At 44.1% G+C, this 19,305-nt stretch overlaps 1 protein-coding gene across 3 annotated transcripts in view; it reads right to left on the bottom strand.

Annotated features, from left to right (window-relative positions):
• pcgf6 (polycomb group ring finger 6) overlaps positions 1–16,743 on the bottom strand; it is an 86,743-nt gene extending 70,000 nt beyond the window's left edge. The window contains exons 1-5 of one of the 3 annotated variants that reach the window (XM_043712875.1): positions 16,140–16,743; positions 4,141–4,237; positions 3,281–3,377; positions 2,757–2,812; positions 1,466–1,525 (exon numbers count right to left, since the gene is read on the bottom strand). In XM_043712875.1, the coding sequence (XP_043568810.1) occupies positions 1,466–1,525; positions 2,757–2,812; positions 3,281–3,377; positions 4,141–4,237; positions 16,140–16,316 (487 nt within the window). In that variant the 5' untranslated portion in view covers positions 16,317–16,743. Of the gene's footprint in view, positions 1–1,465; positions 1,526–2,756; positions 2,813–3,280; positions 3,378–4,140; positions 4,241–16,139 lie in introns of all 3 variants that reach the window. The other 2 variants (XM_043712876.1, XM_043712874.1) reach the window with 2 other exon arrangements.
• Positions 16,744–19,305: the final 2,562 nt, after the last annotated feature.

Genomic DNA, 19,305 nt, shown 5'->3' with positions numbered 1-19,305 from the left:
CACCAAATCTTACCTATGATCACAAAAGCAATACATTATATTTCTTCATGGGATTGATGTATGATCTGTTATTTAGGGCATTGTTTGAAGCACAGCAGATTTACAAATATCAGTTACTACTGAAAATCAGATGCAGCCACTAATTTCTGAATAGATTTCATCACTATCACCATTTGGAAAAGACGACAAATTTGAGTCCCAAAGGAGCTCAGTCTTTGGGGGCTCTAGAAACTCTATTACACAGCAGGGTGCAGGGGCTACACCCTTCATAGTACCAACCCCAGCCCAAACAGCTGAGAAATTTGAAAGTCAAAAATAAAGTGTTTATTGCCAATGCAAAAGTGGCCATTGAGGTCCATCTGCACATGTGCAGTTGCACCTGCTCTGGAGGAATGAAACTCTGTTCATAGCATTCTCTGTGATAACACATCTCTAAATTTTCAATCAGTGCGAAGTTGCCTCCGAAAATGGAGCTGACTCCTCAAACTGCACATATTCCATCCTGTAATAATTCCATTGTGGGTTGTTATCCTTTGGAGAATTATTATTCACAAAAAGACAAATTAGTTAACATTTCAGGAATCAAGAGAAAGACTGTTCCTGCTCACAGCAACAGCTATTTTCTTTTATATACATTCACAGGATGAGGGCATCGCTGGCTAGGCAGCATTTATTGCCCATCCCTAATTGCCCAGAGGATGGTTAACAGTCAACCACATTGTCGTGCTCTGGAGTCACATGTAGATCAGACCAGGTTAGGATGGCACTTTCCTTCCCTAAAGGACATCAGTGATCCAGATGGAATTTTCTGGCAATTTCCTAGTCATCATTTGTCTCTTAATTCTAGATTTCCTAATTTTTTATATTGAATTCAAATTCCACAATCGGCCATGGCAGAATTCGAACATGGGTCCCCAGAACATTATCTGGGTCTCTAGATTAACAATCCAGCGATAATACCATGAGGCCATTGCCTTCTAATGTGGTTAATTAAGGCCTGTGAAAATAACAAGAACAAATTTCAGTGCATAGCAAAGTCGGATGAGAGTTCTCAGTTTGGATTATAGGCCAGGAGGGACAAACGTAATTGTAGGAGATTTACTATATTGTCAGGTGCAACTCTCTTGCCTTTCATATTCATGGCCTGCAACGCTCATAAAACACAGACAGTGAAAGCTTCAGGTTTCTTTTGATGTACTCAGTGTCTATGCAGATGAAAGACAGAGAAGTAGGACTAGGTGAAAGTTACCCGGGCTCTGAAATAATGAATCACTTCAACATGAGATATGTATCCATCAGCAAACAGGTCGCACTCCATATTTAGTGGTTCAGTTCTGGAGTTGTCATTTCACTCAACAATGACCCTGATTCAGCAGATGCCACACACAGAACACAGTACAAAAGTTCCACTCCAGAAGCCATAGAATAAAAATTTAGCACCTGAATCATAATCTTGAGAACTCACCTGGTCTGGGAACCGCAAGCCCTCTTTCTCGGTAGAAATCATGAAGTCGCTTATTTTCACCTGAGTACAAAGAAGTTCACATTACTCAGCAACAAAATATAGAAATGAGAGAATTTAACTTTTAAATAACTAAACCCTTCCAGTGACTGGTAAGGTGAGCAACCCGATTCAAATTATAAGAGTGAAGATTATAGGTTAAAAGCTCTGACTAGAAAATAGAGGGTAACTCACAATGTTCATCACACCCAACAGGAACATATAACTAAATTTAGAAGATTGACAGATCATCATCTTACTGAAATATATAAGATTCTGAGGCAGCCAAGAGTGTGTTTCTCCTCGTAATAGAATACACCGTTAAGGCGGCACAGTTTAAAAATAAGGGATCTCCCATTTAAGACTGATGTGAAGAGAAATTTTTCTCTCACAGAGTTGAAATTTGGAACTCTTTTTTTCCCCCCAGCAAACTGTGGAGTCATACTCGCTGAATGTATTCGACTTTTTTTTAATCTGCAAGGGACTGCAAAGTTATTGAGGTTAGACAAGCAGGAATGAGAAATAAGGTCACAATCAGATTGGCCATGATTTATTAAAAGGTAGTGTGGTTTAGAGGAGCCAAATGGCCTCCATCTGCCCCTATTTCTTATATCCTTATTGCCTTTTTTGTCCATTTCATCTGGATGGGGGTAGTGAGGATTAAAACCCAGTGTTAATTGCATCCAAGCCTGATGTGCATTGTGTGGGAGCAATGTAGAGTTTTCCTGTTTCTCTGTTTTGTGGGCGGCACGGTAGCACTGCTGCCTCACAGCGCCTGAGACCCAGGTTCAATTCCCGCCTCAGGCGACTGACTGTGTGGAGTTTGCACATTCTCCCCGTGTCTGCGTGGGTTTCCTCCGGGTGCTCCGGTTTCCTCCCACAATCCAAAGATGTGCAGGTCAGGTGAATTGACCATGTTAAATTGCCCGTAGTGTTAGGTAAGGGGTAAATGTAGGGGTATGGGTGGGTTGCGCTTCGGCGGGTCGGTGTGGACTTGTTGGGCCGAAGGGCCTGTTTCCACACTGTAATGTAATCTAATCTAAAACACCTGTGAACCTCACTAGATACTAGCAAGCATCTTTACTGTTGAGTCAGGATATTTCTGTTTTGAATATGCAGCAAACTTGCTGAACTGGGAAACTGTTGCATCCATATGAACTCAGTAAAGTGGCTGGTAACATTCATTCTGCTGACTTTCAGGGAATAACATGCTAATGTGCTTGAAAACTTATTTAGTGTGATTACCATCACTTACTGCTTTCTAAGTTGGGCACGAGCTTGTAAACGATATCTTGTAGTTTTCTGTCCAGTCTGAAGAAATTAAAGAAAATAAAAAGAATCACACATTAATCAAAAAGGATTAAGTGGGTAAAACTGTAATAGTTTGTTTAATGCTAGAATGTGTGAGTTCACCCACTCTAGATTTCAAAGTTAAATCGCATTACTTTCTGATTGGCGAGAATCTAGGAGCTATGGGAATCTTTAAAGACTTTGAATGATCAAGTGCTGAATTGCTAAAAGCTGGTACATAGTTATAAAAATTTATTTGAAAATAAAATAAAATGTTGGCCTTTATTTAAAGCAGCTGGAATAGAAAGGAGAGGAATGAATGCTTTACATATCAACAGCCTCAATCACAGCATAACGAAAATCAGACTGGTCATTATATAGGTAAAATCACTCGATCAATACTGAGGCTAAAAGGGTTACATGATTAGTTTGGATTACATTGGTTAAGTTTATATTCCTTTTCCTGCTCCCTGCCTCTCCCCTGCTCACCTTATGTTATACAACGGTTGTGTCTGATGGACAACAATGTTGCATTTCGGACAGCGGTTGCTGTGCTCAAAATGTTTCACAATACAGCTCTTACAGACTGCAGAAACAGAAGGAAGAAATTTCACAATGAAACAGGGTGCACTGAAAAGATTCTGATAGTCAAACAATCAAGTCAGTGACAGATACTGTCAGAAACATCGAGCACTTCCATTGCAGTTTCTAAATTGTGAAAACTGTTCTTGTCAGTAACCCTGAATTCTACAGGTGAGATAACAGAAACTATTACCATAGAAGGGGAATCATTACAGAGATGAATCATTCCGAAGTGAAGTCAGGGGAATAAAAATTTGGATCTCCCTCCTCCAAAAGGTGTGGATTCTGAGAATCAGTCAGACCATTTAAATGGAGACCAATTATTTCTGAAGAAAGTTGGCTGGACCTGAAACGTTAACTTTGCTTTCTCTCCATAGTTTTCCCAGCAATTTCTGCTTTTGTTTATGATTTCCAGCATCTGAAGATCTTTGTTTTTTTTTGTTATTTTCTTGTTTGAGATAGATTGTTGTTGGGTAAAGATCAAGGTATGTGGAGTAACAGTGGGGAAATGAATTGAACTGAATAACAGAATAGGCTTGTGAGACTAAAAGGCCTCTTGCTGTTCCTATCTGTGATCTTGCAGTGTTTTGGTAATTCATTGCTGCACTACCTATAGTAACTGCACAATATAATCACTCTAGGAAAGTGTTTTAATATGCATTTGAACAATGATACTATCCAACAAAGCAGTTTTGTGTTGCACATTATTAGAAGCACAAAAACAGGTGATTGTTAAGTGACCATTTGTCTCATGCAATTATACTTACATGTGTGCAGACATTCTGTGATGGTGGTTGCATCAATAAAGTAGCCTCCACAGACAGGACACAGAATATATGGATTCACATCAGCTAGACAAATACTCTGCTGGAAAGAGATCAGGTCCTTTCAGTACGTTTCACTGGTAAAGGGATCTGTCATTATAATACATCTGCCCAGAACATCTGTTGCTTGACATAGGAAATAGGAACAGCAGTAGTCTATTCAGCCTGTCATGCCCACTCCACCATTCAAGAAGTTTATGAGTGATCTTCTACCCCCAGGGCTGTCTTTAAAATCCAGAAATGTATCACTTTCATTCTTACCAAGCTCACCAGTTTAATCAGAAGAAAAGGAAACAGAAAACTAGAGGTGACACAGTAAGGCTACATGAGGTAGTCATTTATTGTAGTGTAAGCTGCTTTACATAAACTTGTTAATTTTTGAAATGTATATAAATGTCCATACCCATGGAGTACTTGAGAGGCTGAAAATCTATCTACTTTTGCCTTGTGTCATGCTGAATCTTGTTAGTGTTCTACTCAGGACCCAGCTTGTGTCCAGTTCTGGGCATGACACTTCAGGAAGGATGGTTCCAGGGATGACGGGGTGGTTTAGTTAAGAGGTTAAGTTAGAAAGGTTGGAAATAATCTCCTTGGAAGGAGATGAAGGAAATTTTGATAGATGCATATGGATACGATAGGCACAAAATAAATACTAAAATCTCTTCTCATAGCTGATCATAGAATGACTAGTGACTACAGATTTATGATTTTGGGCAAGAATGCAGAAGAAATGTGAGAAGGAACTTTTTATGCATCATTGATCTTTTCCTTATAAATTCTGTGTCTAAGGTCCTTCTCTCTCACTAGCATCTGATGAAGCAGCAGTGCCCCAAAAGCTAGTGTTTTCAAATAAACCCGTTGGACTATAACCTGGCATCGTGTGAATTTTGACAAAGTATGAGGTTATACATTTTGGTAGCAAGAAAGCGGGCATATTTTCTCAATGGGGAAAGGTATTGGAAATCTGAAGCACAAAGGGACTTAGGAGTCCTGGTTTAGGATTCTCTTAAAGTTAATGAGCCAGTTCAGTAGGTGGTTAGGAAGGCAAATGCAATGTTGGCATTCATTTCAAGAGGGCTAGAAAACAACAGCACAGATGTACTGCTGAGGCCGTATAATGCTCTGGTCAGTCTGCATTTGGAATATTGTGAGCAGTTTTAGTTCCTGTATCTAAGGAAAGGTGTGCTGGTATTGGACGGTGTCCAGAGGAGGTTTACAAGAACGACACTAGGAATGAAAGGCTTGTCCTATGAGGAGAGGTTGAGGACTCTGGGTCTGCATACAATAGAATTTAGAAAGATGAAGGGGAATCTAATTGAAACTTACAGGATACTGAGAGGACTTGACATAGTGGATGTGAGGAAGATGTTTCCACTAGGAGGAGAGATTAGTACCTGGGGGCACAGCAGCCTCAGAGTGAAGGGGCAACCCTTTAGAACTGAGATGAGGAGGAATTTCTTCAGTCAGAGGACGGTGACATTGTGGAACTCATTGCTGCAAAACGTTGTGGAAGCTAAGTCTTTGAGCATAGTTAAGATGGAGATAGATAGGTTCTTGAGGTGCTCAAGGGTTGCAAGGAGAAGACAGGAAATAGAGTTCAGAAACATATCAGCCATGATCAAATGGCGGAGCAGACTTGCTCAGCCAAATGGCCTAATTTTGCTCCTATTTCATACTGTGTAATCTCATCCATTATATATTTACATCTTCCACATTATATTTCATTGCCATGTTCTTAACCATTTTCTGAGCTTGCTTAAATCCCCTCAAAGCTTCTTTGTATCCTCCTTAAAACTCACATTCCCACTTGGTTTGTGCCAGCAGGAAATTTGAAAATATTATTTTTGGTCTCCATGTTTAAATGCAAATCAGATGCCTCAGTATTCCACTGTTAGGCAGTTTATTACATTAAGAGTGCTATATGACTGCACCTATTCCCAGCACTAGAAGCCTTGAGAACACTGAAATTGCACCAGGAACTGAGACATTTACCCCTTGTTTAGGCAGACCACCTGAATTTTTCTAGTAAACCTGCTCTCACTTCCAGCTGTTCAAGTTGCTAGGAAATCTTGCTGATGTTATCACAGATGCGTAGCTGCATCAGATTCTCCAAAATATGTCATTTAGTAATACAGAGGAACCACGATTATCTGAGTCTCAATTATCTGAAGGAGATCTCAAGGTCCCAATAGAAACATTACATCAAAGAGCTGTTTCAATCCTGATTGTGTCTTTTATTTACAGGTACAATGATTAAAAATGAATTCGGCTCACTGAAATGCTGCCAAGAATAGTCTTGGACAGTCCAGATACTGACTCTAAATGACCGATCTCCACGCCCCCCTCTCTGTTCACACACTTTCCCTGCAGTTCTACACAGGGGTGTACCCTAAACCCTCCTTTCTGTGTGTGTGTGTGTGTGTGTGTGTGTGTGTGTGTGTGTGTGTGTGTGTGAGAGAGAGAGAGAGAGAGCGCGCTTTGGAGACTTACCCCATAAAGGCAGCAGTAGTCTTACTGTTGGTGTACAGTCCGGCTGCCCTGGTGGGGGTTCTCGCACACATTGTGCTTTTGCCTCGTCTGAACGGGGAGCAGACTTCACATAAAACTCCAATAATCAATTATCTGAATTCCTCTACAAAACACTGCCCCAGGTTAAATTAATAATTATGGCTTATATTTTAAGTTTAATCTAGAGACATATTTCAAAAAACATATAATCAAGGAAGAACCCACTCTACTCACTACTGCAGATTTTCTGTAGGCCACACTTAAAACAATTCACTTATCTGTTCCTGTTCTATGACTTCGCCCAAACAGTTCCTCCAAAATCAGTTGTGAATTTCACTGTTTGTTAATTTTCCCATGTCACATGGACACACTCCCATGTCCAGCGATACATGAATTCAAACAGCAAAGACAGTAATTGTGCAGGTTCACAGTGGTGTCAGTTTCTTTCTCTCTGTCTCCCCTGCACTGACCTCACCATGTGCTTCCTTTGTCTGTTCTCCTCCCTTTTAAAATTGCTGTTGTTTTGACTTTTTTTTTCCAAAGTTCCAAAACAATGCAACAGCATATAAAACAGTAATTGCTGCTCCTGGAATTCGAGGAAATCACCTCCAACACCTTAAATACCTCAAAAAAGGTGCAGCTCTTACAACCAGAAATTTTTTTCCGTTGAACAAAGAGAACTTGGAATGCAGGTTCATAGCTCCTTGAAAGTGGAGTCGCAGGTAGATAGGATAGTAAAGAAGGCGTTTGGTATGCTTTCCTTTATTGGTCAGAGTATTGAGTACAGGGGTTGGGAGGTCATGTTGCAGTTGTACAGGACATTGGTTAGGCCACTGTTGGAATATTGCGTGAAATTCTGGTCTCCTTCCTATCGGAAAGATGTTGTGAAACTTGAGAGGGCTCAGAAAGGATTTACAAGGGTGTTTCCAGGGTTGGAGGATTTGAGCTATAGGGACAAGCTGAACAGGCTGGGGCTGTTTTCCCTGGAGCGTAGGAGGCTGAGGGGTGACCTTACAGAGGTTTACAAAATTATGAGAGGCATGGATACGATAAATAGCCAAAGTCTTTTCCCTGGGTTGGGGAGTCCAGAACTAGGGGACATAGGTTTAGGGTGAGAGGGGAAAGATATAAAAGAGACCTAAGGGCCAACTTTTTCACACAGTGGTTGAAACGTGTATGGAATGAGCTGCCAGAGGAAGTGGTGGAGGCTGGTACAATTGCAACATTTAAAAGAGTGGTGGAGGCTGGTACAATTGCAACATTTAAAAGGCATTTGGATGGGTAAATGAATAGGAAGCGTTTGGAGGGATATGGGCCGGGTGCTGGCCGGTGGGACTAGATTGGGTTGGGATATCTGGTCGGCATGGATGGGTTGGACCAAAGGATCTGTTTCCGTGCTGTACATCTCTATGACTATGACTCTAACTATTCACAACTCTAAGCTCCCCTTTCTCTTAACAGCTTGTTATCTGCCTCCAAAAAAAAAATACATTGTTGCAATAAAAACCCGTATTAAAGTTACATCAACTTAATTGCACAACCACACAGCGGCTGTTGTCGTCGTCAGTGTCCATCTTCTTTCGGCTGAAGATCTCCCTGGGTTGTCTTCTTTATTTTTACTGTGAACATGTTACATATGAAAAAGGTACTTTTGTCAGAGAGTGTTTTGCTGGCAGTTTACTCTGTTGATGGCAGCTGGTCTCTGTCTAACCTTCAAAATGCCTGCTTCTTTATACCCCAAACATCGGATCATCTCATGGGTTCAAGGTTGGGCAAAAACAATAAATTAAAACTCAATTGGGTTTTAGTATCCTGGGGCATAATTTAAACCGATCAGCTAAATTTGAATTGTTAAAACAGCAACCAAAAGTCAGGTATCCATTTCAAAGCTAAATGTTACGTTTAAAGTTTTCCAGTACACTCTGAGACTGCTAGCTAGTTATATGACAGGTGCTTGTAAGCTCTCAATACAAAACAGCATTCATTCTCTCTATAGTACATGCCTTCAACTTCATAACACAATAGAGTCATAAAGATGTACAGCATGGAAACAGACCCTTTGGTTCAACACGTCCATGCCGACCAGATATCCCAACCCAATCTAGTCCCACCGGCCAGCACCTGGCCCATATTCCTCCAAACCCTTCCTATTCAGATACCCATCCAAATTCCTCTTAAATGTTGCAATTATATCAGCCTCCACCACTTCCTCTGGTAGCTCATTCCATACATGCACACACTCTGTGTGAAAAAGTTGGCCCTTAGGTCTCTTTTATATTTTCCCCTCTTACTCTAAACCTATGCCCTCTAGTTCTGGACTCCCACAACCCAGGGAAAAAGACTTTGCTTATTCACCCTATCCATGTCCCTCATAATTTTGTAAACCTCTATAAGGTCACCCCTCAGCCTCCGACGCTCCAGAGAAAACAGCCCCAGCCTGTTCAGCCTCTCCCTCTAGCTCTAATCCTCCAACCCTGGCAACATCCTTGGAAATCTTTTCTGAACCCTTTCAAATTTCACAACATCTTTCCAATAGGAAGGAGACCAGAATTGCACGCAATATTCCAACAGTGGCCTAACCAATGTCCTTTACAGCTGCAACATAACCTCCCAACTCCTGTACTCAATACTCTGACCAATAAAGGAAAGCATATCAAACGCCTTCTTCACTATCCTATCTACCTGCGACTCCACTTTCAAGGAGCTATGAAGCTGCACTCTTTGTTCTCTTTGCTGAACAAAGTTCTCTTTGTTCAGCAACACACCCTCGGACCTTACCATTAAGTGTATAAGTCCTGCTAAGATTTCCCAAAATGCAGCACCTCGCATTTATCTGAATTAAACTCCATCTGCCCATTGGCCCATCTGGTCATGATCCTGTTGCACTCTGAGGTATCCCTCTTCGCTGTCCACTACACCTCCAATTTTGGTGTCATCTGCAAACTTACCAACTGTACCTCTTATGCTCACATCCAAATCATTTATGTAAATGACAAAATGTAGAGGACCCAGCACCGATCCTTGTGGCACTCCACTGGTCACAGGCCTCCAGTCTGTAAAACAACCCTCCACCACCACCCTCTGTCTTCTACCTTTGAGCCAGTTCTGTATCCAAATGGCTAGTTCTCCCTGTATTCCATGAGATCTAACCTTGCTAATCAGTCTCCCATGTGGAACCTTGTCGAACATCTTATTGAAGTCCATATAGATCACATCTACTGCTCTGCCCTCATCAATCTTCTTTGTTACTTCATCAAAAAACTCAATCAAGTTTGTGAGACATGATTTCCCACACACAAAGCCATGTTGGCTATCCTGAATCAGTCCTTGCCTTTCCAAATAAATGTACATCTTGTCCCTCAGGATTCCCTCCAACAACTTGCCCACCACCGAGGTCAGGCTCACTGGTCTACACCTGATCAGGTCCTGGGGATTTATCCATCTTTACCCGTTTCAAGACATCCAGCACTTCCTCCTCTGTAATCTGCATTTTGCAAGATGTCACCATCTATCTCCCTATATCTTCCATATCCTTTTCCACAGTAAATACTGATGCAAAATACTCATTTAGTATCGCCCCCCATTTTCTGCGGCTCCACACAAAGGCCGCCTTGCTGATCTTTGAGGGGCCGTATTCTCTCCCTAGTTACCCTTTTGTACTTAATATATTTGTAAAAACCCTATGGATTCTCCTTAATTCTATTTGCCAAAGCTATCTCATGTCCCCTTTTTGCCCTCCTGATTTCCCTCTTAAGTATACTCCTACTTCCTTTATACTCTAAGGGTTCACTCGATCCATCCTGTCTATACCTTACATATGCTTCCTTCTTTTTCTTAACCAAGCCCTCAATTTCTTTAGTCATCCAGCATTCCTTTACCTACAGCCTTTCCTTTCACCCTAACAGGAATATACTTTCTCTGGATTCTCGTTATCTCATTTCTGAAGGCTTCCCATTTTCCAGCTGTCCCTTTACCTGTGAACATCTGCCCCAAATCAGTTTTCGAAAGTTCTTGTCTAATAGCGTCAAAATTGGACTTTCTCCAATTTAGAACTTCAACTTTTAGATCTGGTCTATCCTTTTCCATCACTATTTTAAATCTAATAGAATTATGGTCGCTGGCCCCAAAGTACTCCCCCACCGACACCTCAGTCACCTGCCCTGTCTTATTTCCCAAGAGTAGGTCAAGTTTTGCACCTTCTCTAGTAGGTACATCCACATACTGAATCAGAAAATTGTCTTGTACACACTTAACAAATTCCTCTTCATCTTAACCTTTAACACTATAATCTGAGTGAAAACCACATCATCTGTTCCAAGGAGCGTAACCTCTGTAAATGTACTTCTTTCTAAGACTCATGGTACTTTCCTGGCCAGAGTGACTCCTCATTACTCTCCAGAGTACTAAATTTTAGAAATACCTATGATTATATTTAGAGTGTGATTATCACCTATTAAAGTCATGTGTCCAAAAAGTAAGTCACATTGATAACTTCTATTATTATTGTTAATAGGAATTCATATATAAACTGTTATGGTGTGATCAGCAAAGGCACGACAGCAGGATCTCACCATGGGTGGGAAAGTCAATCCAAGCAGGTTGGAAGCATGTGATCATTGATGCTGAGGAACTGTTTAAGGAGGGAGGATGTAATTAGTATATTAAAATGTCGTGGTTGTGGGTATGTTCGCTGAGCCAGGAAGTTGATTCGCAGACATTTCGTCTCCTGGCTGGGTGACATCTTCAGTGCTTTGGAGCCGCCTGTGAAGCACTGCTGTACTGTGTCGTCTGGAATTTATTTGGTTCCAATCCTGCTGTTTCTGGTTGCCATTTTCCGGTAGTTCGTGGTAGTGACCGGTATATTGGGCCTAGATCTCTGTGTTTGTTGATGGAGTCTATGGATGAGTGCCATGCTTCTAGAAATTCTCTGGCTAGTCCTATGATTGTTGTGTTGTCCCAGTCGAATTTACGGTCCTCACCATCTGTGTGTATGGCTACAAGGTACAGCTGGTCATTGCATTTAGTGGCTAGTTGGTGTTCATGGATGTGGATTGCTAATTCTCTGCCTGTTCATCCTATACAATGTTGCATGCAGTCTTTGCATGGAATCTTGTAAATTACCTTAGCCTTGTACATGATGGTTATAGGGTCTTTTGTTCTGGTGAGTTGTTGTCTGAGCATGGTTGTCGGTTTATGGGCTGTCATGAATCCCAGTGGTCGGAGAAATCAGGGTGTGATTTCGGAGACATTTTTTATGCAAGGTAGTGTGGCTACTGAGTTGGTTGTGGCATGTCCATGTCGCATTGCTTGCCTGTTTGGCATCTGCGGATGAAGTTGTGGGGATATCCTTTCTTGGCGAATACTCATCTTCTTCCCTTTGTAGGTGGGGAGTGCTGCAGTGTGTTGTAGTATCTTTGAACAGGATCCTAATGCGGTTTCTCTTGTGTGTGTTTGAGCAGTTGCTGTTGTAGTTCAGGACTTGGTCAGTATGTGTGGCTTTCCTGTACACTTTTGTGGTGCATTCACCATTCTGTGTTCTTTCTACCATCACATCTAAGAATGCAAATTGATTGTTGCTTTCCTCCTGTCACGTAAACCTGATCCCCGTGAGCATAGTGTTGATAATCCAGTGTGTGTTCATGATAATAAACCTCCCACCACCAAACCATCATCTCCCAGACCATCCATAACCTCATCACCTCAGGGGATATCCCATCCACCGTCTCCAACCTCATAGTCCCACAACCCCGCACCGCCCGTTTCTACCTCCTGCCCAAAATCCACAAACCTGACTGCTTCGGCCGACCCATTGTCTCAGCCTGCTCCTGCCCCACCGAACTCATCTCTGCATACCTCAACACGGTCCTGTCCCCCTTAGTCCAAGAACTCCCCACCTACGTTCGGGAGACCACCCACGCCTTCCACCTCCTCCATGATTTTCGCTTCCCCGGTCCCCAACGTCTTATCTTCACCATGGACATCCAGTCCCTGTACGCCTCCATCCCCCATCACAAAGGACTCAAAGCCCTCCGCTTCTTCCTTTCCTGCCGTACCAACCAGTACCCTTCCACCGACACCCTCCTTCGACTGACCGAACTGGTCCTCACCCTGAAACCCTCCTTCGACTGACCGAACTGGTCCTCACCCTGAAACCCTCCTTCGACTGACCGAACTGGTCCTCACCCTGAAACCCTCCTTCGACTGACCGAACTGGTCCTCACCCTGAAACCCTCCTTCGACTGACCGAACTGGTCCTCACCCTGAAACCCTCCTTCGACTGACCGAACTGGTCCTCACCCTGAAACCCTCCTTCGACTGACCGAACTGGTCCTCACCCTGAAACCCTCCTTCGACTGACCGAACTGGTCCTCACCCTGAAACCCTCCTTCGACTGACCGAACTGGTCCTCACCCTGAAACCCTCCTTCGACTGACCGAACTGGTCCTCACCCTGAAACCCTCCTTCGACTGACCGAACTGGTCCTCACCCTGAAACCCTCCTTCGACTGACCGAACTGGTCCTCACCCTGAAACCCTCCTTCGACTGACCGAACTGGTCCTCACCCTGAAACCCTCCTTCGACTGACCGAACTGGTCCTCACCCTGAAACCCTCCTTCGACTGACCGAACTGGTCCTCACCCTGAAACCCTCCTTCGACTGACCGAACTGGTCCTCACCCTGAAACCCTCCTTCGACTGACCGAACTGGTCCTCACCCTGAAACCCTCCTTCGACTGACCGAACTGGTCCTCACCCTGAAACCCTCCTTCGACTGACCGAACTGGTCCTCACCCTGAAACCCTCCTTCGACTGACCGAACTGGTCCTCACCCTGAAACCCTCCTTCGACTGACCGAACTGGTCCTCACCCTGAAACCCTCCTTCGACTGACCGAACTGGTCCTCACCCTGAAACCCTCCTTCGACTGACCGAACTGGTCCTCACCCTGAAACCCTCCTTCGACTGACCGAACTGGTCCTCACCCTGAAACCCTCCTTCGACTGACCGAACTGGTCCTCACCCTGAAACCCTCCTTCGACTGACCGAACTGGTCCTCACCCTGAAACCCTCCTTCGACTGACCGAACTGGTCCTCACCCTGAAACCCTCCTTCGACTGACCGAACTGGTCCTCACCCTGAAACCCTCCTTCGACTGACCGAACTGGTCCTCACCCTGAAACCCTCCTTCGACTGACCGAACTGGTCCTCACCCTGAAACCCTCCTTCGACTGACCGAACTGGTCCTCACCCTGAAACCCTCCTTCGACTGATGCCCGAAACATCGATTCTCCTGCTCCTTGGGTGCTGCCTGACCTGCTGCGCTTTTCCAGCAACACATTTTCAGCTCTGATCTCCAGCATCTGCAGTCCTCACTTTCCCCTCCAAGCCAAACTGTGGTCAGCCAGAGAGTTTCTAGAAGCATGGCACTCATCCACAGACTCCATCAACAAACACATAGACCTCGACCCAATTTACCGGACACTATAACAAACGACTGGGATGGGCAACCGGAAGCAGCAGGAACGGAACCAAGTAAATTCTAGAAGACACAGTACAGGATGTTCCAAAGCGCTGAAGATATTACCTAGACAAGTGATGAAAACATCTGCAAATCAACATCCCAGCTCGGCTAACATACCCACACTACAACAACCGGCACCCAAGCTATAAATCTTTATGCAAACCTTGAATATATTAAAATCACATAATTTCCACTCGAAACAGAGTCATAGGACTTGAAACCAGAAATATAAAAACAAAAAAGACTCTTTTTTGGCAAATAGAATTTAATCCTAAAAAGTATCAGGTGATTCATTTTGGCTGGACTAATAATATTGAATGGCAGAACCCTAGGAAGGCGAAAGTGGGTACCTCAGATGCTGGAGATTAGAGTCATGATTGGAGTAGTGCTGGAAAAGCACAGCAGGTCAAGTAGCATCCAAGGAGCAGGAAAATCAACATTTTGCCCTTCATCAGGAATGAGGCTGGGGACCTTCGGGGTGGAGAGATAAATGGGAAGGGGTGAGCCTGGGGGATGGTAGCTGAGAGGGCAATAGGTGGATGGAGGTGGAGTAAAGGTGATAGATCAGAGAGGAGGGTGGAGCAGATAGGTGGGAAGGAAGATAGACAGGTCATAAGGACTGTGCTGCTGAAGAGCTTCAGGTCAGAGGAGATGACCTGGGAGTTACAGTGAGAGAGACACTCACTGAGATCCTTGTAGAAAGAGGAAAACTTCTGCAAGGTAGGCATCCTTGGAAGAGGATTCACAGTAAGGTTAAAATCATTTCGGCAAAAGTGGGTACTGCAGATACTGGAGATTAGAGTCAAGCTTAAAGTAGTGCTGGAAAAGCACAGCAGGTCAGACAGCATCCAAGGAGCAGGAAAATTGACGTTTCAGGCAAAAGCCCTTCATCAGGAATGAGGCTGGGAGCCTTCCTTTCCCCCTATCCGCTCCACCCTTCTCTCAGACCTATCACCTTTACCCCACCTCCATCCACTTATCGCACTCACAGCTACCTTTCCCCAGCCCACCTCCCTCCCATTTATCTCTCCACCCCCAAGGCTCCCAGCCTCATTCCTGATGAAGGGCTTTTGCCCGAAACATCGATTTTCCTGCTTTTCGGATGCTGCCTGACCTGCTGTGCTTTTCCAGCACGACTCTAATCAGAACTACAGAGGATCAGGCAGACCTTGTGTGTACATCCATATATCCTTGCAGTCAAAATGACATGTAGTTAAGATGATTTAAAAGACATCTGGGTACTTTCTTTTATTAGTTAGGACACTAAATACAAGAACTAGGAGGTTATTATGGAACTGTGTAAAACCTTAGGTCACTGTCTGCAGTTATGGATAATACAATATAAGAAGGATGTGTTTGCATTAGACAAAGCACAGAAGAGAATCACCAGGACTGCTGACTGGGCTGAGTGAGCTGTGATGAGAGAGTTGACAGGCTGGAGTTATTTTCCATAAAGCAGAGAAGGCTGACAGAGATTTAATTAAGTATAGAGCTCTCTAGGGTCCAGACGGGGCAGACAAGGAGAAACTTTGCTCCTTATTTGAGGTAGTATAAGTCAGAAGTCACATGACACCTGGTTGTCGTCGCATTTGAAATCACAAGCTTCAGAGGCCAATGCAAAGACTGCTCTCCCTATGCCCCACCCCCTTCACCATGGCCCCACCCACCTGCTGCTCGTGGGTACTCATGCAGGGATGCGTGAGCGGCCTGCGCGTGCGCACTGCACTAACTCCTCCTGCGTCCCGCCAGCCCCTGCGCTCTTACCAAAACAGAGCCATAGTGGGAAAGTGCGGGAAACGCTAGACGCTGAGCAGAGCTCAATCGCCTGTTGATTCTGTCCACGGGCAGCTCCTTCGGTTCCCGGGACTTAGCCGACCACGCTCCCTCTCACATCCGCTTTTGAGCTCACTTTACCTCATCTTGTGCCACTTCTCCCTCAGATGGTTCATCCTCCTCCTGCCAGGACTCTCGCTCACTGTTTCCGGCTGAGCTACTTGGACTGTCAAATCGAGAGAATCCCCCGAAATCCATCTCTTCCTCATCAGATCTCGACATCGCCCCGCGCGCTACCTTCTCCGCATAGGCAACCATGGGCAGGATCTCTGCAAGTGCGCTTGCGCAAATCTCTTGCCTGCTTGGAGTTGTAGTCCTATCGCGCGGGACAGACTACAGCTCCCAGCAAACCCTAAGACGTAGAATAGTACTGCCCGTGTGTGTAGCTGACCAGAGACTACAATTCCCGGCATCCCTATGGACAAAAGCACCACCTGCTGGCACGTTTGTACATGAGTAGTTGAGTAGTCATTAGGTGCAGATATGCAACCTGCTGCTGCCTTACACATTGCTCCCAAAAATAACCCCAAACATTTATGTTCTGCAGAGAGATAAGATAGCTTGGGTTAATTTTCCTTAAAGAAGAGAAAACGGAGTGGGAAATATGTACAAAGTGATTTCATTTGGACGAAGTTAAAAATCACACACCAGGTCATAGTCCAACAGGTTTAATTGGAAGCACACTAGCTTTCGGAGCGTCGCTCCTTCATCAGGTGATTGTAGAGGACACAATTGTAAGGCACAGAATTTATAGTAAAAGTTTACAGGATGATGTAACTGAAATTATACATTGAAAAATACCTTGCTTGTCTGTTGAGTCTTTCATCTGTTCGAATACCATGATAGTTTCACTTTCGTGTGTAAATCACAAAACTTTTTTTTAAAGTAGCATTTTCAGGTTAACTGTAACAATGGGTGTTAGCTAGACAATATGTTTAAGGTGTTAGCGCCCTGTGTTCTCTGTCTATGCCATGATGTTTAGATTGATTCTAATCCAAAAAGTGAGATAATGGAGTTTTACATTAATTCATACAGTTTTTGAGCAAAGTACAATGTAACACTGCAAGTACAAATTCACCCCACAAACGTATATGTATGCATGTGGGTCTTCGTGTCTATGTGTAAGTGTCTGTCTGGGATGGGGGTTGCGTGTGAGAGAGTGTATATGTGTGTGTATGTGAGTGTAGAGTTTCTTAAGTCTTTGAGTGGCTGCATGTGAGTGTGTGGGAGTGTGTCTCTGTCTGGGGTGGGGAGGGTTGTGAGTGTCTGTGAGAGAGAGTGTATACGTGTGCGTGAGTGTAGAGTGGTCTAAGTCTCTGAGAGGATGCATGTGTGAGTGTGTGTAAGGGTGTGCGTGTAGTGCAATGGTACGATGCTCAATTCATCGACCGCCAGTTCCGACGTGCCACAGCAAGGAACCGTAATGACCTCCTCAGGAGACAGACACGTGCTGCAACCGACAGGGTACCCTTCGTTGTTCAGGACGTCCCAGGAGCCGAAAAACGCCATTTTCTTCGTGACCTGCAACACACCATCAATGAGGATGAGCACCTCGCCAAGACCTTTCCCACAACTCCACTGCTTGCCTTTAAACAACCGCCAAACCTCAAACAGATCAACGTTCATAGCAAGCTGCCCGGCTCTCAGGACAACTCCATACAATCCTGTCACGTAGGCGCTGCAAGACGTGTCAGAGTGTGGACATGGATACCACCATTACACGTGGGGACACCTCCCACCAAGAATGTGGCAGATACTCATGTGACTCAGCCAACGTTGTCCATCTTATATGTTGCAGGCATGGATGCCCTGAGGCATAGTACATTGGGGAAACCAAGCAAAGACTACGGCAACGGATGAATGGGCACCTCACAACAATCAAGACAGGAGTGTTCCCTTCCAGTTGGGGAACACTTCAACGGTCCAGGACATTCTACCTCGGACCTTCGGGTGACCATCCTCTAAGGTGGACTTCGGGACAGGCAGCAGCGAAAAGTGGTCAAGCAGAGGCTGATGGCTCGGTTCCATACCCATAGGGAGGGCCTCAACCGGGACCTTGGGTTCATGTCACACTACAGGTGACCGCCATTACACTATACACACACATACACATATACACAGACACTTACAGACACACACACTCTTACAGACACACACACTCCCACACTCAGATGCATCCTCTCAGAGACTTAGACCACTCTAACTCATGCACACGTATACACTCTCTCTCACAGACACTCACAACCCCCCCACCCCAGACAGAGACACACTCCCACACTCTCACATGCAGCCACTCACAGACTTAAGACACTCTACACTCACATACATACACATATACACTCTCTCACACTCAACCCCCATCCCTGACAGACACTCACACAGACACAAAGACCCACATGCATACATATACATATACGTTTGTGGGGTGAATTTGTACTTGCAGCATTATATTGTACTTTGCTCAAAAACTGCATGAATTCATGTAAAACTCTTATCTCACTTTTTAGATTAGAATCAATCTAAACATCATGGCACAGACAGAGAACACAGGGGGCTAACATTTTCAACATATTGTCTAGCTAACACCAATTGTTACAGTTAACCCGAAAATGCAACTTCTAAAAAACAGTTTTGTGATTTACACACGAAAGAAGTGAAACTATCATGGTATTCGAGCAGATGAAAGACTCAACACACAAACAAGGTATTTTTCAATGTATAATTTCAGTTGCATCACCCTGTAAACTTTTACTATAAATTTTGTGCTTTACAATTGTGTCCTCCACAATCACCTGATGAAGAAGCGACGCTCCGAAAGCTAGTGTGCTTCCAATTTAAACCTGTTGGACTATAACTTGGTGTTGTGTGATTTTTAACTTTGTACACCCCAGTCCAACACCGGCATCTCCACATCATTTCATTTGGAGGCAGTTCAAAGAAGGCTCACTTGCAGGATCCCTGATATTGAGGGATTAGTGCGAAGGTTCAAAAGGTTGGGACTCATTGGAATTTAGAAGAATGAGAGGTGACCTAATTTGAGATATTTGGATTCAGAGGCTTGACAGGGGAAATATTGAGAGGGTGGTTCTCCTCATGCAAGAGGCGAAAGTGAGCACTGCAGATGCTGGAGATTAGAGTTGAGAGTGTGGTGCTGGAAGTGCACAGCAGGTCAGGCAGCATCCGAAGAGCAAGAAAATTGATCTTTTGGGCAAAAGCCCTTCAGTGTATTCCTGATGAAGTGCTTTTG

This window comes from Chiloscyllium plagiosum, chromosome 22 (genome assembly GCF_004010195.1).
Source record: "Chiloscyllium plagiosum isolate BGI_BamShark_2017 chromosome 22, ASM401019v2, whole genome shotgun sequence".
Classification (NCBI taxonomy): Eukaryota; Metazoa; Chordata; class Chondrichthyes; order Orectolobiformes; family Hemiscylliidae; genus Chiloscyllium; species Chiloscyllium plagiosum.
This window is presented reverse-complemented; position numbering and strand designations above follow the sequence as displayed.